This window comes from Mycteria americana, chromosome 3 (genome assembly GCF_035582795.1).
Source record: "Mycteria americana isolate JAX WOST 10 ecotype Jacksonville Zoo and Gardens chromosome 3, USCA_MyAme_1.0, whole genome shotgun sequence".
In the NCBI taxonomy this organism is placed as follows: Eukaryota; Metazoa; Chordata; class Aves; order Ciconiiformes; family Ciconiidae; genus Mycteria; species Mycteria americana.
Window position 1 is genome coordinate 30,292,196 of NC_134367.1, and position 22,184 is coordinate 30,314,379.

General features: G+C 36.6%; 1 protein-coding gene across 8 annotated transcripts in view; it reads left to right on the top strand.

Annotated features, from left to right (window-relative positions):
- PHF3 (PHD finger protein 3) overlaps nt 1-22,184 on the top strand; it is a 53,943-nt gene that overhangs the window by 7,273 nt on the left and 24,486 nt on the right. For 2 of the 8 annotated variants that reach the window (XM_075498140.1, XM_075498143.1), the window contains exons 2-3: nt 13,875-14,036; nt 15,253-17,077. In XM_075498140.1, the coding sequence (XP_075354255.1) occupies nt 13,895-14,036; nt 15,253-17,077 (1,967 nt within the window). In that variant the 5' untranslated portion in view covers nt 13,875-13,894. Of the gene's footprint in view, nt 1-3,671; nt 3,941-13,154; nt 13,312-13,539; nt 13,614-13,874; nt 14,037-15,252; nt 17,078-22,184 lie in introns of those variants that run through there. The other 6 variants (XM_075498136.1, XM_075498137.1, XM_075498138.1 and 3 more) reach the window with 6 other exon arrangements.

Here is a 22,184-nt window from a genome sequence, read left to right on the forward strand (position 1 = left end):
GTGATGGATCACTTAATAATGAAAGATTTTGGTTGGTGGGTTACTTCTATGAGTAATTACTGTTGCAGTGGGGAGGCTTATTTAAATCAGTCTGAAAAGTGTAAAAGAAATGTACTTTATTTAAGAAATTCAGGAGAATGCTCTCTATACCTTCAGCTTTTCTTAATGGTCAGATCTCATTGCACCCGCACTCCTGTATCTTACTGTGCTGTGTGCTGTAGCAGTCTCAGTACATGCTGCAGGAGCCAGCCAGTGGGAGAAGTTTCATGTCTGTTCATACTGAATCTGGCTGGGACTTCCTCCTCTGTCATTTGCTCCTTTACCTCGTTTGTGAACACTCCTCTTCTCACTGGTTCTCCATACACGAGGCTTTTCATATTCTGTTGCTTCTAGTTAACAACCCAGCAGGGAAACACTTTTGAATTACTGCCCGATGGGAGTACACTTGGTATGTGCACTTTTGCTGTGAGTGATGCCAAGCCACTGGTGTTTAGGGTTCAAGTGGAGGACACAGCTGTGTTCCAGGGCAACAATGCATTCCTCCTTGGAGCTGTTAGAGTTATCTTTGGAAATAAGTGACCATGAAAAACTTAACTGTGTTTTTACCTATACGTGTGGCTGTTTTTCCTGATGTTCAAAGTGTTTCAAATACAAAATAAACCATTCAAAATTAATGTACTTCAGGCATTGTGTAAGGGAAGAATTTTTTTTTGTTGCAACTGTTTCTAACAATTGGCTGTCTAGCAAGAAGCGTATCTTTTATTGTGGGTCCCACAGATTCTACACTTTGTGTGTTAGTTAATCTAGTAATGCTAGAAATAATGTTCTAAACTTGATACTGTACAAGTTATGCAGAGAATTGAACAGTGGTTTCTTGAACCAGATAAAGCAAAATTTTGATTTCATGTACTTCACTGGGATAATCTCTGTATCTATTTTAAAAATTGTAGAACAAATTCTTTAATCTTAGATTTTGTGATGGTAGGATTTTTATGCAACACCACTCTGTTTATATACTTACAGTGGCTTTTTGATGGAATATTTGGGTAGTACTTGTACTTGATCATAGACTCATGCTCCAGAAATAAAGCTTTCAATAAAATTCCTCTTGATTTTTCTCTAATAGTTAGTTAGGTATCGTAGAAGGTGGCTGTGGCCATTGCATGTATAGTTGCTTTGATAGTTATTTTGCAGGCCTTTTAGCGTTCTGAATGGCTGCATAGTAGTCTTGCAAAACTGTAGGTATTCTTTTTTCATCGCATTGCTGAAGACAGGTTAATTTCTGTCAGCAGCGATTTTTGTAGCAAGAGCTAACATTCTGCTCGAGCTTTGCTACTTAACACTGCTCTTAATGAAGTGCTCAGCACTGCTTTGGTAACAGCAATGTTTGTGTAGCAATTATATAAATGTTCCCCCCCCCACCCAGAAAAAAACCCTTGAGATATATTATTGTAAATGTGTTCAAAGCCCCTGCCATTTTAATTTTGGGTTCAAAAGGTTTCTTACAGTAATTCATGGGTGTTCTATTGCAGTATCATTGGCACTGTTAGTGTCAGGGTTCACCATCATTTTATCCTGAGTCTGTTACTCTTGTGCTCATGTGATGCTAATATGAAAAAAAGCTGTCATTACAGGAAGGTGTTTTAAAGTACTGGATTGGGGCATTTATAATTATTTTCTTACTTTGAGCCACTGCAGCTTTTGTAGTTTAATCCTGTATAGTATCAGATTGTTGTAACTACACGGCATAATAAAAATAGATTATACAGTGCAGCATAGCACTTCCTCTATTAGTTTGCTGCTTTATTCATTGCTAAATTTGGAAATTATTTTGGCAACTGCAAAAAGAATGTGGACTGCTATAGGTGCTAGTTGGCATGGTGTATATGTATATGTAGATGTACTGCATTGCTTGATAAAAATAGTCCATTTTTTGGTGAGGGAGATTTCAAATTATAACATATGTGCTGCTGGAAGACTGTAACCTGCTTACTAAGTGCACCTGATTTGGCCTGACTTTCCTTCTTGCTGGCTGTTTGGTCAGTAGGACGTCATGTATTAGAGTGTTTTGTCGTGGTTAGTGCGTAGATACTGTAAAGACACCATGCTCTGCAAAGACATAGTGCTATACCTGACCATTGTTTTCTTCTGAGCTGCCCTATGGGAGAAGGAAGAAAGACTGTCATGTTTTTAAAAAAAACAAAACGAAACATTTTTCATGCTCACCTGTAGTTTTTGTAAATTTGTGAAATTAAATAAATTGCATAAATAGGGTTGAAATTGTAGCAGAGCTCTTACGTATGTATGGCTAGGATTTTCCCTGGTGATTGCTAAAACAGAAATGTCCCATTAATGTGTATAAGGAAGCATACTTACTGCTCTAGTAAGCATGGGTAGGTACTGGATTTATTTAGTGGCAGGTTGCTGGAATAGGGATCTAGAAAGTAATTCAAGCACTACAAACTCTAAATCTTACTTCTCCTTTTCCTTTAATTAATGCGTTCATTAAAAAAAAAAAAAAATCCTGTCTAGCATGTGGGAGGAGGATGATGAAGGAAGGAGCGGGAGAGAATATATATCCTTTTTCTGTTTCCAGAAGCTTGAACAGCTTTGCGTGTGCCAAAACTGGCTTCCCAGACTTTCCTGTATGCCAAATTAAGCCAGGCACTACTGCACTTCTCCATTCTCCTTGCCTCCGTGACCATATTTATTATAATTATCTCTCTCCACTCTAAGTATATGCTTATGCTAAACTTGTGAAGAAACATTTTGCTGACCTCTTTTTCCATTCTGTTGTGTAGTTATACATTCTTATTAGTTGAATCTCTGCTGCCATAGTTGCATTTCTGCTATAGCACAAAGAAGTGATCTAGAAAATAGGGAATCCCTTCTTGTAAAATGTAGGTGCCATCTTTGAATACAATTCCTTAAGTTTTACCTAAACTTCTTCAAAATTGACATTTCTAAAAGGCTCTTGGCTCTTTTGAAGCCAGCTCAGAATTCTCATACACTTGATTGAGGTCAGCTTTCCATATAAAATTTTTGTGATTTTATTGAATGTAATGATAGGTGAATAATACTAGAGAGAAGGCCCTGCTGCTTAAAAATAGTTACTTGCTATGAAGTACTTCGTAGTTCCTCTGTGAATGGAAATACAGGCCTTCTCAGTTTTGGGCCTAGTATGGCAGGCTCCTGAGCTTTCTCAGCTCCAGTGGTGTTAGTGGAAGCTGACGTCACATTTTTACATTTAAAGGTAAAGGAATATGTGCGCTTACAGTGCTGCTAACCAGGTTTGCTTGTTCTTGAATTTCCCCTTGCCTCTGGTTTCACACCCCCTTGGGTTGGTTAAGGTTTAAACAAATTTTAGAAAGGAGGTGTTTTAGCTAACCCTTGTTATACACACTCTGTAGAAATGGCAGCACTTATATTTGTGGCAGAGTTTATATTAACTTAGCATGGGATTTCTTTTAAAAATAATCAGTTAGAGAATTGATTTTTAGCTATGCAGTGGGCCATACTAAGCCCTAAGCAGATTTTTTTTTTTTGTTACAATTCTAAAATACCTTAAGCATTCTTTATAAAACACAACAGCCAAAACAATTTGCTGGTTTCTTAGGTGTTTTACAATTTGTAGCTTATTTTCTTATGGTATTTTTCTTGTCTTTCTATAGGGCTGAAAGACACACAGGAGTCTTCATGGATATAGTTGATACATTTAACCATTTAATTCCTACTGAACACTTAGATGATGCCCTATTTCTAGGATCCAACCTGGAGAATGAAGTCTGTGAGGATTTTAGTGCAAGTCAAAATGTCTTAGAGGATTCGCTGAAGAACATGCTCAGCGATAAGGATCCTATGCTAGGATCTGCAAGTGCCCAGTTCTGTTTGCCTGTTTTGGATAGCAATGATCCCAATTTCCAGATGCCTTGTTCAACAGGTAAATGTTACAATTTTTTAAGATTACAGTATAAAATACAGTTATACTCTAGTACCAACCCTTTTTCGTAATGTAGAAATAATAATTTGGGATTTCTGTCTCCTTCCTGCCCTTTTTGTTGCGCTGCTTACATGCCTGGCATGTAAACCATGTGCAGTTCTTTTTAGCTTCATCTTGTAACAACAGAGGAAGGCTCCTAATCTGGATCAGAAGTAATTTAGGGTTTGTCTTGAGTACATGTAAATTATTCCAATTAACGTTGTGATTTTTTTTTTAGTGTAAGTACTGTGCCTGATCAGTGAATTTGCTAGTTGTCTTCAAAAAATGTAATAATTCTCAATTAGCAGTAAGAGCATGAGAGTTGTACAAATTACTGCTCTGACCTCAGGGTTATTCTGTTAGTGCTAGGCCTTCTAGTACTGGGCTAATACTGGATTTGGGGTGTTTTGCTTTGGTTGGCTTCAAACAAAACCCTGGAATGATAATACAATTCTTTCTTACTGTTTGGAAACACCTGATTTGGAACCAATTTAGAGCAAAGTTTTAAATAAAAATAATCTTAGGAGTTGTGGAGTAGTTTTGGAAGATCAAAAAAAAAAAAAAGAGGGGGTGTGATTCAGTCCCCAAAATTATTTATATTGATGAATAGTTGAAATAATTACACTGGATTTGGTGTAAGACAAAAATATATTCTATGTGTAATAGTTTTTTTATTTGACTGGAAGTTTAAAAAAAATGAAGTTTTCAGGTTCGTTAGTGAAAAGTGTTGTAGATTAATGCAGATAAATTTGATTATATCAACATTTAACTTTTTTCCTAGTAACTTTTATGAACTGTTTCTGAAAATCTTAATAATTTCCTTATACAATATGTATTTTGTTTCTACTAACAGACTAAATTCTCACCTTCACTAAATTAAGTGGTATTACAATATCGAAAACTGTAAATCAAAGATGATATTGACTGAGGCAATGAAAAAGTGAACTACAAAGCCAAAACAAGATATTTGATCTTTTTACTACTTTAGTAGAACATTATTTGAGGTCATCCTTAATGTTTTTGTTTATTCTTGCTGTAGTTCATATCCTTATACATTTTTGTCTAACCCACCACACTCTTAATGTGCGTAAGACTGTACAATGTACACAACTAAACCAAATTCCTCCCCTAAATTCTTTATTTCCTTCCGGTAAAACAGTGATGCAGATTCTCGTTTCACACTGCATCCTGTGCATCCTCCAGTAAACCTATACTGCATTTAAAATTTTTGAATTAACTCATAGGGTACAGCTGTATATTTTGGAAGTTATGGGGAGACTTTTGGGGGCTTTTTGGCACATATTTCTCCTAAAAGTGACCAGCACTGCAATAATTAATGCTATTGATACTTAATCACAATTAATTTTTAAGGTTGCTGTCCATTAAAATAAGCGAGCTAACTCATTTACTTGAGGGCTACTATTTCAGGCTGTCTGCAGACTAAGGGAATCAAAACTGATTTGATTTATGCTGAGTTCATTCATTTAATGTTTTAGGTTGTTTGTGTTTTTTTTTTTAAAATCTGAAAGCAAGAGCAGAGCAACATTTCAGTAAGTAAATCAAAACATGCAATTTGGAATTAATGTAGTAGGTATCCAAAAGGACATGAGATGTTCTTGCTGTTGCTTGTTCTTTGTAGGTCTTAGTAAGAACTGTCTTTATTCTGAGGTGGTAGGACTGCAGTGTGTATTTACAGTTTTTTAGTTGAGAATGATTATCAGTTTGAAGCAAAGTTTCTTTGCTTGTCTTTCTTCCTTGAGAATTCATATAGCTCATGATTTATTTGATTTGTCTGAGACTGTTGGTGATCTGACACAGCTTATGTAGTCTGCTGGTAGGAATGCAGTTGTGCAAGCTGACAGTACCCTTGGTAAGAACTATCCGTACAAAGGCTGTTTTTTCTGGGCAGAATGCATGAAAGCTCATCTCTGCACCAACATCAATTTGTCTAAAAATGAAAAAAGCGTAACTCTCCCCAGAAAACTTGCCTGCCTTATATCCTTAAAGCTATACCACCATTGGTGTGTCATACAGAATGATAATTTGCTGCATTCTGATCCTTCCAGTTCTGTTTTTCCCCCTCTGTGTAGGATCTCACTATGAATTTATTCTGTAATGCATTAAGCAGTATGGTAACAGAATGGTTGGTTGTTGGCTTTTCTCTTAACCTTTCACTAGGGTTAGAAGTGTACCTAGAAAAATGTATTTCCAGTAGGGTTTTACTAGGTTTAGGTACATTTGTTATCTATTTATGTTAAGCAGGGCAAGACCTAGGAAATACTGAAATGGTAGATGGTGGTGTTTCTTACACTCTTGATTTCATTCCTGAAGAGTTAATTTTTTCCAGAGGCACAAATTTATTTATTTTAGAGCTTCAAAAAGTATTTTGCATAACCCATGCCTAGACCATGCAACAGTTTAAGAAAAGGAGCACAATGCTCATGGAAGTTAGTTCAGAGGGCCAGCAAAGGACAGATTTACCATGCTTGCTGCTCCATGAATAACTGGAACATACTCTGTTCTGTCCAGTTTTTAAAGTGGTGAAGATTTCATGCTACAGCTTATTTGATTGTTATGAGCAAGCTGAAGAGAGAAAGGTAAAAATAGTTGGACTGAGGTGGTGATTTGGCTGAAATTGTATTAGATCTCACAGATAAAATGGAGGAGCAGAAGGCATGGCTCACTAATACTTCTTTGAAAGCCTGGTTTGAGCAGAGTTCAAGAGTATTTGTAAACCTATGCACAAAACAAGATGCTATCTTTATATGCCTTCAACCCAAAGAACTTGTACAGTGTTCTAAATATGAAATTTCTTATGTGAACATGAGTATGTGTGAGTGGCAGAAGCCTTGAGGAAGGCTTGTTTCAGGCCTGCTTGCCCACATACCAAATTTCTCAGGATTGTAACAAAATTTTCTCTGCTTTATCTGTCTTGCTCAGCGTTAGGGTTTATATTGCACATCATTCACCATGAACTAAGCTTTTTGTTAATACTAAGCTCTTTTTATGGTGAGTTACCAATTATCTGACTGTATGTGATGGATACTGGTAGCAATTGGTTGTATGCCCCTTAAACAGTTCAAATACTTGTCTATAAGACAGAAACACGTAGATATTTGTGAGTTAAAGTTTGATTTCCAATCACTGCTTGTTAGAGGCATCTACCCAGAAAATTCAAGTTTTGTAAGTTGGATTATAAATGCTTCTCTTGCGGGGGAGAATGGTAGCATAGAATCATAGAACCATAGAATGGTTTGGGTTGGAAGGAACCTTTAAAGGTCATCTAGTCCAACCCCTCTGCAATGAATAGGGACATCTTCAACTAGATCGGGTTTATCTTCAACTAGATCAGGTTGCTCGGAGCCCTGTCCAACCTGACCTTAAATGTTTCCCGGGATGGGGCATCTACCACCTCTCTGGGCAACCTGTTCCAGTGTTTCACCACCCTCATCATAAAAAATTTCTTCCTTCTATCTAGTCTGAATCTACCCTCTTTTAGTTTAAAACCACTACCCCTTGCCCTGTCACTACAGGCCCTACTAAAAAGTCTGTTCCTATCGTTCTTATAAGCCCCATTTAAGTACTGAAAGGCTGCAATGAGGTCTCCCCAGAGCCTTCTCTTCTCCAAGCTGAATAACCCCAACTCTCTCAGTGTTTCTCCATAGGAGAGGTGGTCCATCCTTCTGACCATTTTTGTGGCTCTCCTCTGGACCCGCTCCAACAGGTCCATGTGTTTCTTGTACTGAGCATCTCATAGTCAACAGTACTGGTGTATGCATGTAGCAAGGAGCATGAGAATGGATGTCTGTTGCCTATGTATTGATAGGAAGAACTATATCAGTACATTGTGGGTCTTTGTCTACTCAGTGAGCTTGCTTGGTAATTGCCACTGTGTAATAGAATGGGCTTGTCTTGTTCAGCTTTGATTGAATGGTTACATGTTTGGAGAAGACAAGAAGATTTTTTCCAGGTCATCCTGGTAATGGCTTTGAGCAGAAGTAGAAGTAACTCTTTATGACTGTCTCACAAGCTGGCAAGGGTATGGGTCAAATTATCAGATGTTATGCTGAAATACTTTTAGGATGTGTTTGTGGAGTGACTGCTAAACTGTAAAGATGTAGTTGGGTTGTGGGTTTTGTGGTGTTAGACTGAGCAGATTGCTGCTCTTATAGCACAGTTAGGAAGTTTTTTGTTATGTCAGTGAATCAAGGTACAAGCTATTCACAAATCTTCTTATTCACTGCAGCTCATAGGAGCTCAGCAGTAATGGAGGCCATTTACTGTCCTGAAGTAGGTATTAGCAGAAAGATGTAGTGTCGATAGTGGAAGTTGATATAACTGCTCTCTTTGCCAGTTAAAGGACAGAATTTGACAAAATGAGGCTTTTGAGAATTAAATGAAGCCCAAATTCTTGAAACGTGGGTATTAGGTGTCTCTAAATCATGTTTTAAAACATGTCTAAATCATGTCTAAACATCATGTTTTAGGTGTCTCTGTGCTTCTGTTCATTGGTGTGGTCAGGTAGCTGTTCTTCTGAGAACTGAATGACCAACATAGGAGGGTAGATTATGTATAACAGCTCTTGGGCGTCTTTAATGTTTGGGTGGTGTGGATGGGTGTGGATGTGTGGTTTTTGAGTTGCCCCCCCCTTTTTTTCCCCCCCCCCCTCTCTGAGCAATTCTTTGATGAGAAGTGGAAACCGTGAAGTTTAGGGTATGACATAACTCTTGAGAGCAAAACCTTTTTTCAACTTTGGATGGTACCCTAGTGATAGGTTTTCTGGTTTGTTCTGTTATTTCTTGCTGGAAGACATGCTGGAAGCTTATCCACTAATTTTATAAGCTTGCGAGCATAGCAGGTCAGACTGGTCACATGCCAGTGAACTAAATAACCAGCATTCATACTAAATAGGTGTTTCTCAGCTATCATGAATTCTGTAGCTTTTCAGGATGTCATTTACTGGGGCATTTTGATTTATTGTACGTGTAATAAAGGGAATGGAATTTGAATTGCATATCATCTGGAGACACTTCTGAATTTCATAATAAAATCAAACTTTTAACCAATGTAGTTTATGGGTATGTTTATCAAATCAGGTATTTCTCATAAATGATGAGGAAGACTGACCCTATAAGAGTGTACAAAGACTGTTGGGAACATCTTTTTAATTGCCCTTTTTTCCTGTCCCTCTGGATTGCTGCTGGGAAAGTGTTTCCCCCAAGTGCGGCCTGTTCTTCGTAGTTTTAGCCTGTGTTTTCATGAGTACTGTTGAAAGCAGCGTTACCTCTGCTAAAATCCTGATCACCTACTGAATCCTTGGAGCCAAACCAATTGTTCTGACTACAAAGACTTATTTTCTTTAGCTAGTGTCCTGTCTGGCTGTGTTAGCTATTTCAGGCTCTTTTCACTGAAGCCAAATGTACGTGTATTTTTGCTCCTGCATATCAAGTAATTTTTAACGTAACCTTCAGATTCCAACCCAAAATTGGATCTACAGTTGTTTCTCTCAGTTTTCTTACCTCTTTGTGCCTTCCTTCCTCCAAGCTGTCCATGTGAACAGTTGCACAGTGTCTTGTGACCAAGGTAGTAACTTTCCTGTATAAAATTTAAATTTACTATATTGGTATTATATTGAGAACTTGGAGAATGTTTATTTTGCATGCTTTTCTGTTTGAGGGTAACAAACTACCAGTTTTCCCCATTTTAGGTCCTTCTGAAGACTTTAGTTATTTATTCCTTTGGATCAGTTTTATGGGGTTTTATGGATGGAGAGAGGTTGGATCTGTAATAGGATTTGCAAGGCAGTTTTTATATTTATGAATCACAGACCTCATCTACAGTCTCTCTTCTTAAATCAAATTAAGTTATTTTATTAAAGTGCTTGGTTCGATTCTGTGCTTTTACTTTGTTGTTGGAATTTGTGCTTTACTACTCTTTATTTCCAAAGTAACAGGCTCCTGTGGCTAAAGAACCATAAATCAGTAGCCCTGTGATGTAACTCCATCTTTTTTTAAAATGGGGATTCAGTCCTCTGCCAAGATACATGCTGTATTAAGTTTATTAATCCTAATTGATTTTCATAGGTTTTAATTCTAAAGACAGGAGAAATCCCTCTTTACAATTTAGAGATTAATGGAGAATGGGAGTAAATGTTTAGTTAGTATTTCAGATGGTACTTACTGTGATTCTTTTCTTGCACTGGGCAGTCAGTATAAGGTGCTAACAGGCAAATTCTCAGTTAAACAGGTTACAGGCGTACAGAAAAACCTCTGTAAAACAGTTGGAATTTGGTGTTTTCTTACGTAAGCTATATCATCAGTGACCTCATTTCTGTTGAAAATATGTTTTTTTCCTAACAGAGCATTTTTAAGTGTTTCTTGAACATGTGCATCACAGATGTCAATAGGAAAAAGGTTTTCATATAAAATGCACCATCTTCGTTTACAGTCCTGAGACTTAGTGATATTTTTTCAGTATCAATATATATGTTTCATTGCTTCACTAGAGTTTATTAGCTCTTCTTAAGGCTTACCTAGGCATGTGTTAATTACTGCTTTAGACTGTTACTGCTCATTTCATTGAAGTGTAATGTTAGGTTTTTATGTTATCATCTGCATATAACATAGTAGAAATTTTAAAACATTCAACCCTTTCCATATAATTTGTGATGCTTGTAGAATTAAAATATGGAATCCACTAGGGACTTGCTCGGTCCTGCTGTTAGCGTGATTCAGGTGGACGTAGCATTTACAACAACGCAAAGCAGCAACCACAGTGGAGTTCTGTTCCTGGGCTAACATCTACAGAAAAGAGATTTCCTTCTACACTTGAGATTTACCTTGACCAATGTGTCAAAAACCTGAATATTTCTGTCTAAGTTTGGCTGAAGATAATCAAGGGAAGACTGACATTAATAAAAATAAAGATTTATAAATTTCAAAGACTCTGATGATGTTTTTAGGGGTATTTTCTTCTCAGTCCCTGCTCTTCCCCCAGCAAGTAAGGCTTGTTTTCTGCAATTTTCCATTGCTGAGGAATTAAAAAACGATCACGCTTTTGTTTTAACACATGGAAAATTTTACTTTAAATTTGCAAGTAAATATTTTTATTGTATGTTATTCTATTATTGTATAGCTTATATAAAAATGAGTCAGTAGCACAGTAATTTGGAAGTTTAAATACTTTACAAGTAAAGGAGAGACTCAAAATATTAAGTTGAAGGCCAGTGGTGCCTCTTCCAGTATGAATATGTTCAATGCGATGCATATTTTCCTTATTTGCAGCTTGTTCAGTTGTACACTGGTGTACAACTTCTCTATTCAGATGTTTTTTATTTTTTTCTTTCTTCTATCTTTTATCCTTCTGTCTTAATTTCTGTATTTAGTACTGAGTTAATCTCTAGATACTTATTACTAAGATCATCTATATCTCTTTCTTTTTAGTTCTGTCTGGTTTTACTTTCGTTGGTTTACTTTTCCCAGTGCTGTTTCTCTACCTCCACTTCCCTTTCATAATTTAATTTCTTAGTCTTCTCTGTATCTATTACTATTCTCTGTCACTTTTTCTCTTCCCAGCAGGGTCTGTGTCGAATGCTCCTCATCCGGGGGCCTCATGGGGCTGTACTAGCCAAGTTATAGCTCAGGTGGTTTGAAATTAGCAAGATTCTGTGCTTCAAATTCCTCTGTAAAATTAAAGCTACAGCACAGAGTCTTGTAAGTATGAAAATACTTTAATTCTAATATTTCAAACTGTCTGTGAATAGTAGACTGAATGTGTCCCTTTTATTATTAATAAAGGAAGGTGTGTAAATTCAGTAGCTTGAGCAAGAACATTGTAAAACCCAAGGCTCTAATGGCAGCCCTGAAATCTGCTCCAGAACTGTTTCAGAAGTTGTCCCAGTAGTTTTTATTTGTCACGTTGTCTTCAGTAGCTTAGTAGTTTAGTTCTACACTGAAGAAACAGAGGAGGATCTGAAAGGAGTCTCCTTCATCATGGTCTGTTCCTGAATACCAGTTCCATGTTTTGTAGGAACACTTTTTAATGAGAATGCTAATACCAAACTGCAGAGCTGTTGGGAGGACATAGTCTGAGAACACAAAAATGGGCAGTTGGAGTTAGGGTGAAGGTCCCTCTTGTTCAGTTTTCCATCTTGGACAATGGCCAGTATTAGATATTTGGGGGAAAATAAAGTCTAACAGGGCAGTTAAAATGTCATCTTTTTGCCAGTGTGTCCTTTTTCCCGGTATGTAGCTTATAGCAAATAAGTGGTTAAGGAACATTTGGATGAGTGCAGTAAGACCAGCATTATCAGTCCTCTGCAGCTTGTGTGTGATACCTGTGTATATATGTACATGTTGCATGGGTGTAAAGGTGGCACTGTGAACTGGAAAGCAAAAGCTGCCAGTAATTTCCAGAAACATACTTTTCCTGTAAACTGATTTATACAATGCAGTAACTAAAAATTATGGTCAAAAGAAAATGAGTAACAATAGATTGTCAGCTCAAGAAACTCCTAACTTTCAGCTTCTGACAGCCATGTAATTATGGAGGTCCAGTGCGCCGATTGCCTGGTGCCAAGGTCAGCCCTCCTTAAGAGGCTGTTTAAAATTTTTCTAATATTTGAACTTTAACAGGTCGTTTGGTTGTGTTGTTTTTTTGGTTTTTTTTTTTTTTTTTATTCTTCATGACAGGTGATTGTGGTTTGAATTACAGTCTTGAGTATTTGTCACTGTTTGGCTTTAGCAGTGTTTTAAAACTTCCAATTTTTGTTATTTTAAAAGTATGCTCATTATTGTAGTGCCTTCACAAGAGCAGCATTTTTTTTAAGTTGCAGTAACATCAGACTTGAAAAGGAGCAGGAATTGACATGTTTTCTGAGACAGTCTAAAAATTCTCACAGTTTTAAATTTCTGTTAACTTCTTACTTATTTTGATTTCTAAGAAATTTATTAATTTAAATCAGTTTTAAGTAGGCAACTGTTAGAAATTTTTAGATATCTTATTTCTGTCATGTGAGTTAGTTTATCTTAAAAATGTTTCTACGTATGTGCCTGAATAGTGAAAAATAGGCATATTTGGTTGTTTGGAGTCTGTGTTGTATTTGTCAGACCCTCCTACATGTTTTGTAAAATCACTTGGGTGTTTGGCTTGATCTCACAAATTTCGCATCCCACAGGGACCAGGATTCATTAATCACACATAGGATCTTTGGGATAGGAGAGGCTACCATTGCAGAACCAAACTTAGAGAAAGTGAGGACGATGGCTGGTACAGTGGCCTGACTGCCTCTTAGGAAACCTATTTGCAGGAGCAACCTCTGGGATCCTTCTCAGGTTAGTGGAGGATAGGAATTTGACAAAGGCAATGTTCTCTGACTCTCCTGGGAGACTAGTGCATGCTGCACTCAATGCTCTTCCAAAAAGGGGTTGCAGATGCAGGTATGTGAAGTGGGTGGGACTTAGAGTTTTAAAATTGTATCCTATGAGAAAACTGTGATTTTAAACTCTTTGCACTTCTGGATCAGCTCTTTCTGCTGTTTACCTTTCTTCACTTTTTCTTAGGTGGGAAGGGACAGTGAGGGACAGCTGATCCTCTAAGACTGGGGACCTTCCTGTGGCAAAAAAACAGTAAAAATGTGAGTCCACCAAAAAGCTATAAGGACTATCTACAGAAATTTTAAGCTTTGGGTGATAGCTTCTTCTACACTGAAACTGCCTCACATGGGAATTTTCTGTCTTGCCTTTCTTCGGTTTTTTTTCCCCTTTTGTTTGTTTTTAGATGGCCAATTTATTTATTTTTTCCCTGTCTCTTCCCCTGTCTTGCTCAGCATTACAGCTGCAACATTTTTTGATCATTTTAAGTTTTAGGCTCTTTCTTGTTTGTTTGTTTTTTCTAGTTATTGGTCTTGATGATATTATGGATGAAGAAGGAGTTAAAGAGAGTGGTAACGACACCATTGATGAAGATGAGCTTGTTTTACCTAACAGGAATTTGAGGAGCCGTTGTGAAGAAACATCAGTCACATCACCAAGAAAATCACCACGTTTAATGGCGCAAGGTGAACATTCAATATATTATGTGTTCTTGCACATTTGAAACCAACTGAATTTTTATAATCCCACACCCCCAACATTTATAAACTTAAAGTAAAGCTTTGCTATTTGGTTGTGTGAATTCAAGTACAGACACTTCCTTTTTTATAAACTGGAGGTAGAAGTCAGCGTCCATAGGATACTACTCAATTGGAATTCCTCTTTGTTAAATGTTCGATGTCTTCCTTATGGCCTGTGTGTCCTTAAACTCATTTTTGAGATTTTGATCCTTTTACCTGCATCAGATTAGCGCCGTGGTTCTTCACCAACAAAAGCATGTTGTATTTGCAAACAGCATTGGAATTTTAGGTTAGCATGGTTCTTTATTTCCAATTAAAATTTTAATTATATTTATTTTTATTTGTGTATTTTCTTTTTATTTTAAATTAGGTTATAGTAATTGCAGTCAAAGTCTTTCAGCACAATATCTCAATATGCTTAATAAGTATTTTAATCAAATATTTAAATTCTGTGTGGTAGCTAATTAATTATGGTTAGGGTTTTTCTAACTTGTTGAACTGGTGGAGTTATTGACAGCTTGCTTTTTCCCCCTATAGAGTAGGCTGAGTTAAAAAGATAAACTTACTTCTTAGGGAAGTCAGAATTTAAATAAGAGCCTGTGGTACAGAGCTGGCAAGTATGCTTTTTAAAAAGGCACTGGAATGGAATGTAAGAGATGTCGTCAAGTGAGAATGTGGCTGCGTCTCAGATTCATATACTGTGTTCTCTAAAAGCTTTGTAAACTTCACAGCTATACTTCTGTTCACAGTATAACTTACTTGTGCAATTTTTACTTGAGGTAGAAGAATTTGAGTGGTAGAAAAATAGAGTGGGTTTTTATTGTCTTTTTATCATCGCTTCTGTTTTATATATACTATTCAGAACTTTTTTATCCATTAGAATAATGAGATTTTACATCCAAACTGTGGCAGTGCAAAATTGAAGTGCAAGTAATTTATAACGTTTTAAAGTAGAGAGCTGGGGGGGGTGGGTTTTTTTGTTGTTTTGGCTTTTTTTTGGTGGTGGTTTTTTTGGTTTAAAGTTTAGTAAACAACTAAGTTTTAAGTTCTCTTTGTGTCCAGTAAGCTAAATCAGGATAAATCAGTTCTATTCTAGGTAAGTCTTGTGTTTGCAAAGAGGACGATGCAGTATACCTAAGATGTTTTCTTTTTCCCTTCCTAGAACCAGTACGGAGTTTGCGACAGAGCACACTAGCCAAGCGTTCGAATGTTGCACCTCTTGTTAGTACCAAGAAATCGTCTGTGAAAAGTGGATCTGCTCCAAAAACCGGACAGAAACAAGAGAGAAGTCCAGCTAAAGAGACGGATATCGCTGCGCCCTTGAAAACAGAACAGCCTAAAGAAGTTAGGCGTAGTACAAGACGATCAGGACAGACGGAAGGAACAGCAGCAGCAGTAACAGCATCCCAAAGTAACACAAAATGTCTTCCTGGTCCTGAAGAGTTGAAGGAAATAAAGTCTGAAACCCTTGAGCAAGCAAAAGTTGAGGAAACATCCCAAGAGTTAAGTTGTGCTAATTTAGCAGGAGCCTGTTCTCCTTCTCCTGGAGGAACAAAGGAAATAACAGAGGTTGCAACGAAGACTGAATCTAGGAGCGTTGAGTCACTTTGTTCAGTATCTGCAGGTACTGAAATTGCTGCAGTTAAAAATGAAGCAAATGATGTGATTGATTCAATGGGCTCTGAAACTTCCTCAGAAGAAAAGACTGAAAATAAAACAGAGGAATCGGAAAAGAAAACAGAAGAGTGTGATCAAAGTGGGGTAACTGGAAAAGCTAATGATCCATCTAGTGTTTGCGTGAATCCACGTGAAATTTGTGAGACCTTTTCAAATTTGGCCAGCTCTGTAGAAGAGGGAGTTGATTGTAGTTTAGGTTCCCACAATGTGGAAGTTCCTGATGAAAATACCTTGTCAGTAAAGGAATGTGTAAGAGAACCTGTACATGATGACAAGGGAGTGGAGAAAACTGTAACTTCATCTGAGAAACTATTGGACAGTACAGAGTTTGATAATAAAGACTTGAAAAGTGAAGAGTTTACTTCTGCTGACCCAGGAAATAGCATTTTAGATAGCACTGTTCTTGACCAAACAAGCCAAAATGTACAGCACCAGATCAGCAGTACTAAAGTAGAAGGCCCTGAGGCATCAAAATTTCAGGATGATGATAAACAAATTAGCCTTTCATCAAAATGTGAAAAGAACGTTAGGCCCCGGCATAGTAAATCTATAGTACAGAATAAGCAAAATCTGACTGCAGGTACTCGACAGAAATCAGGTACAGTGCAACAAGAAGTAACACGTTCAAGAACAAGAGCTGGTCTTACTGTTTCAGGTCTTCACAGTCCATCTTCAGCAAGTCTGAAGCGGAATGCGGATGAGCAAGAGAGTCATCAGCATCCAAATAACCCAGTTAAAATTAGGAAGAAACAATCTGATCTGGGTTTGAAAGCAAAGAGCTGTGTTTCAGGGGTGACCGTAAAAAAGCAGACCAATACAATGCTGAAGAAAATACCCCGAGTCCAGGCTTCTGGGCAACTACAGAAGTCATCAATTCAAAGAGCAAGTGAGAAATCTCCTACTCATCAAAGCTGTTCTAAAGACACCCACCACTCTGTGTATCCGTTATCAGGGCATGTTTCAAATCTTGGTCAGAAGCAAGCCCAGGGTCAGAAACACCAGCTTGCAACTGTGCTAAAAACAAATAGCTCCACAAAGGAGGAGGCAGAGACAAAAGATCCCCCTGTTGCAGAACATCTGAAGGAGGACGATAAAGAAAAAAACAAATCAAAAAAAATTGAGAAGAATCTCCAACCTCGCCAGAGAAGAAGTAGCAAAAGTCTTTCACTTGATGAACCTCCGTTGTTCATTCCAGATAACATTTCAACTGTTAAACGGGAAGGCTTGGAACATACCTCTGCTAGTGAAAGCAAATATGTTTGGGTGCCCAACAAGCAGTGTGGCTTTTGCAAAAAGCCACATGGCAACAGGTGTGTGTGGCTTTGTGTCTGAGGAATTTATTATTGGTCTCGGAAGATAATTTTTTTCCTCCCTTACCAAGTGTTTCGTACTGCTGGTGCCAAAACAAAAAGGCATAGCCTTATAATGGATGCCTGTCTGTTACACTGTCAATTAGTTTCCTTTGCATTCATACACTTTTTTTTGTCTTTTAAGTAGAGCATTGGAAACTAGTTTGGCCACAAATTTTTACTAGAAATGTTTTATTATATGAATACATTTTTTGAGGAATGTGTAATTCTGCTGTGCTGTTAAAATGTGTACTTTAAACTTGACTTTTTTTCATAGAAAAGCAATAAGACTAAGATGTCTGTGTTCCAGATTGTAATTTCCTTCTTTCCAGAGACCTCTTAAGTTGAAGAATCACCATCAACCTAAAAAATCAAATAGTTGTTTGCATGTGACTTTTATCTGGTAGAAGTGTGATTCTGACACATAGAGATTCAGAGGGTTGGTTTTTTTTTTTTTTTTTCAATTGGTATAATCATTGCTGTGAGGCTTTCATGTAACGGGAGTAATGAAGTGGTTGGGGGGGAGGAGGGAGAAATCAGTCTCAAAAAAACCCTATAAAACTTCCATGTGGGCATATCTGAAATTGCCTTTTACTAAACCTAATAGTGAGATTGCATCTAAAGTTGATAATGCCCTTCTTTGACAAAAGTTATTCTTCTACACTGTAAGTGAACTGAAAAAAGCCATTAGGTTCCACTAATGAACTATCAATCCAAAAATAAGAATTCCTTTATTACCATTTGTTATTTTCTGGATTTAATATTGACGTATTTTTTCATAGTTGCAGTTTTACCTGCCAGCCTTTTTTTTTTTTTTAGCTCATTTCAAATTCAAGACATTTCTGATTAGTCCTTTGCTTATGTGAGAGAAACTTTTAATAGTAATTTTCAGTGAGTGTGCTTTAGAACTCCATATATCAGAGTGAAATATGGAACTATTACCTTTGGTGCTTGAGGTTTTTACAGCACTCATTTGTATCTAAGAAGAGCCCTTGTGAGTTTTATTGACTTATTATATCATATTTGAAAAACAAATACATAAAATTCATTTACTGTGCAGCTATAGTAACTGCATCAATGTGGCCTATTAAAAGAATTAATGCTAGGTTTGCTCTGCCTGATTGGTGAGAATTACCTGATTGAAGGGGCACTCAAACTTAGTTCCATGTCCTTTTGTGGGGTTTTTTGTTGTTTGCTTGGGTTTTTTTTTTTTGTTTCGTTTTGGTTTTTTTAATCCTTTTATTGTTAGGACTGTCCCTTTACCATTTGTGCCTCTATAATAGTGTTTAATTTTATGCAGTTTGCATTTCCTTAGTTTTTATCATCTCATGTGTTACCACAATGGTACACGAGTAGCCTGTATTTCAGTGAATTGTTTAAATTCAGAAAGGCTGTTTCATGATACAAAAATGCTTATGTAGATATTTTTAAAGCAAAATATGCATATTGGTCATTTAAACTGCTTGATACCTGTTAAAAATTTAGCTTTGAGTTGAACTCTTCCTGTTTTATTTGTATTTTTGCTAAGATTTTAAACATTCTATGGGTTTTCTTGTTCTGAATGTCTTGTTAGAGTTCAGAAAGTCTTGATTTTTAATACTAAAGGGATCTAACCGATACTGGGAAGATACAGCAGTGAGGCAGAACTAAATCTGGTTATTTTAGTTTAAAAAGTTAAAGTAATGCTACAGAAGATATACATACTATGCATTGATACAAGATTAAATGCAACAAACCAATTTTGCATTGCCAGCTCTGACTGCTGCTAGAAGAGTAGTATAATGTATGGATCACTAGCTGAGGTTGGATTGAGAGAGCCCATGAGTTGCCACAGGTGATTACAGGTGTCCTCAACTTTGTAATGTGTCTTGTTAAGATTTTTTTTGTTTAACATGTCTGTGTTACAAAACTGTTGACACAGCCAGCAGTTTCAGCAGGAAAAGATCAGATTCACTAAATGTAGAAAGATACTTAGTACATAAACACAGAATTTTTGTATATAGAATGTGACTTAGATGCACTAGTGGATTAATGAAGCTTGCAGTATTGAGCCCCATGCTTAATAATAGAAGACTTCAGACTGCCAGTCCAGCACTTTTTATTATCACTAATCTAAAAAATGAAGTTTTAATATGTTCAAATTACTTTTATTTTTTATTTGTATGCTACAAATAAAAACTCTTAAACCTTTCAGATTTGCTTGATGTCATTAAGATACAAGAGGAAGCAAAACTTGTATCTTGAGGGCCTTGGCATTTTTGTACTTGTTTAATTATTGGTGCAAGAACAAGAAAACGTTTTCAGTACAGTGCAAAAGGAAGAAAAGTTTAACATGATAAATTTTACTTTTATCACTTGGGAAAACATCAAAACTGTTGAAATTGACTATAGTTATAAGGGTTTTTTTCCTTCACTTTGTGGATTGCTTTTCAAGGAATTTTTTGTTTCCCTTTGTAATATCCTAGCTGGCCAGCCTGTTTCCTTTTTTTTCCTTCTGTTGATCGTATAGGAGAAAAGGAGAAAATGTGATACAAATATTGTCAAATGACAGTAAGTTCAACACATGTTAAAGGCAGAGCTAAGATCTGAAACCATCTGCTCTATGGTTATTTAAACTTTGGAAATTTTTATCAATGTTGCGGTACCAATTACTTGTAGAAAAAGAAGTTGAACTGAAGTTGCAGCCCCTAGTTGGGAAGTATGTCATGTTAATGAAGCATATTTAGAGTTCAGGCTGCAAAATAGTAGTCACTTGAACCTTTTTGTATTCCCTACAATAAATGCAAAGCCACTAACTTGTTGATAATGTAATATTAAGCTTGGAAAATTTGATTCAGGTCAAGGATAATGTGTGGAGATTGTTTCATCAGCCTTGTTTGCATACAGAATCCCCAAAGGGGGATGCTTATGTAGACCCTTCACAGCCCCATAGTAATCTTGCTGTGCTTGGTAGAAGAAGGATGGTACTTGTATGTTGTTTTATTTCAGAATTGGCACCTGACAAATGGATTCAATTTGTATCTTTAGGAATACATGCAATAATTTGCTGACCACACGCAAAGTCAAAGTATGCTTACCTTGCACTGCAGATACAGTGCATTTGTCTGGAAAAGGAGGAATCCTTTTTTTACAAATATGTGACTAGCATGATCAAAAATAGTTTACCAGTCATAATGTGTCTTGCTTTATAAGATGCATGCCTGTTTTTTTCTGTTAATAGGTGGTCATTCTTTGGCACCTGAGCTTTGAACGGTGACTATTCATGCTCTGTTTTCCACTTGTCTCGATGCTTATAAGCTGGAACCACCATAGCTTTTTTGTTTCATATCTTCCTTACTCAGAGAGTGGGTGGTCAATGTTTGGCTTTAGGACTAATTTAGGCTAATTGTTTCCATCTCTTTGCTTGATGTATTGTGTTGATTCCCATTCAGAGATTTACCTTTGCAACATAACTAAAAAATAATTGTTCTTTCATATGAAAACTAAACCCTGTGTTTCTGGGGAAAGACAGATAATTACGATGTAACTTTTTGTACTTAGTAATTTTCAACACATCTGAAACAGGTTTTTTTTTCAGTGCAAAGTTTGAATTGTTGTTACTCATTATAGTATTGCTTTCAACTTGTTTTAACTTTGCCATTGTGTTCCCATATTGCTGTCAGATGTTTTCTCATCAGCTAATAACATAAATCGTACACATAAATTTTCATCCATCTATCTATAGATGAAATGTGTCTACGTGTATGGATATGCATGTCACATAGAAAAACGTTACAGACTGAAGTTACTACCTCAACTTCTTAATGAGTTCAAGTGATTTTAAAAATACTAAGCTTTGTCACAAACAATAGTTATTTTTCCCGAAGACAGATCAAAGATCTTTAAAGATAGTTGAAGAAAATAATATTTAATTTCTTGGCATAGAACTAGATGAAGATGGTAACTCTTCAGACGTTGAGAAATCTGCTAATATAAGATTTCTTCTTGGATGCATCATATACATCCTTCTGATGTAAGGGCTCATATTATAAATTCCTCCAGTTTTCACTGTAGGTGTTGAAGTTCTCTGCAGGCTGGAGGGCTGAACTCATTCCTTGCTTGTACAGATAGGCAAAGCCTAACTGATGTTTTGCAGGTTGTCTCCCTTGTCTTCACTCTGTCTTCTTTAATGGAAGAAGTTCCACTAATTTCTGATTAATACTTCGTAGTACATAACTTGAGATATTCTATTTCGAAGCAAATTTTCTAGAAAGTATTATATCACGAGGGAAGTTTGTAGCTTGAATTTGTTGCTGGTGACTTCCTCTTTTGATTTCTACAATTCTAGTAAGGGGTTTTTAATAGGCTGCGGGAGTTTGGGTGTTCTCTTTTGTTGCTGTTTTGTGGGGTTTTTTTCTGTTTGTTTGTTTTGTTGTTGCTTGGGATTTGATCATGCAGTTTGTGTGGTCAGACACAAACTGGCCTTCTCAAAGCTCACAGAGAAATTAAGTGATGCAGGATCAGAGTTTTACTTAGGGTCGTCTTTGTCTGCATATTTCAACTGTGCTTTAATATAGAGGAAAAGTTAATAATATTGTAAAAGGCAATTAATTGGAAAGTGCAGGAGTTGATTTAGCAAAGATACAGTATTCCTGATCTCTTGCATATACATAATCACTAAAAAGTTTCTGCACAACTGTAATACATGAAATTACTTTGGCTGATGGATGCAGTTAAAAAAAAAAAAATCTGAAAACTGTTTTTTCCTGAAGTAAAGATTGTTATTAGGACATTTGTTTTTTGAAAATAGTGCTAATACTTCAGTAAACTATTTTGGAACCAGGTGATCATATAATTTGCACAGCTAATACAGAAGAGAATGCTTGAGGAAGAGGATTAAAGCTCCAAACTTAGAACCACCCTTACATGTGCATCTTTTTTTAAGGGTGGATGCATATACAGCAAATGAATCATTGTTGTGACAACATTCTTCACAAGAAACAGTAATTAGAATAATTGTGATGCCTTAGTTCTAGTACATGTTCATTGAATAGTCACTGAATGCAAATTCTGTGTAAAGAGATCTGCT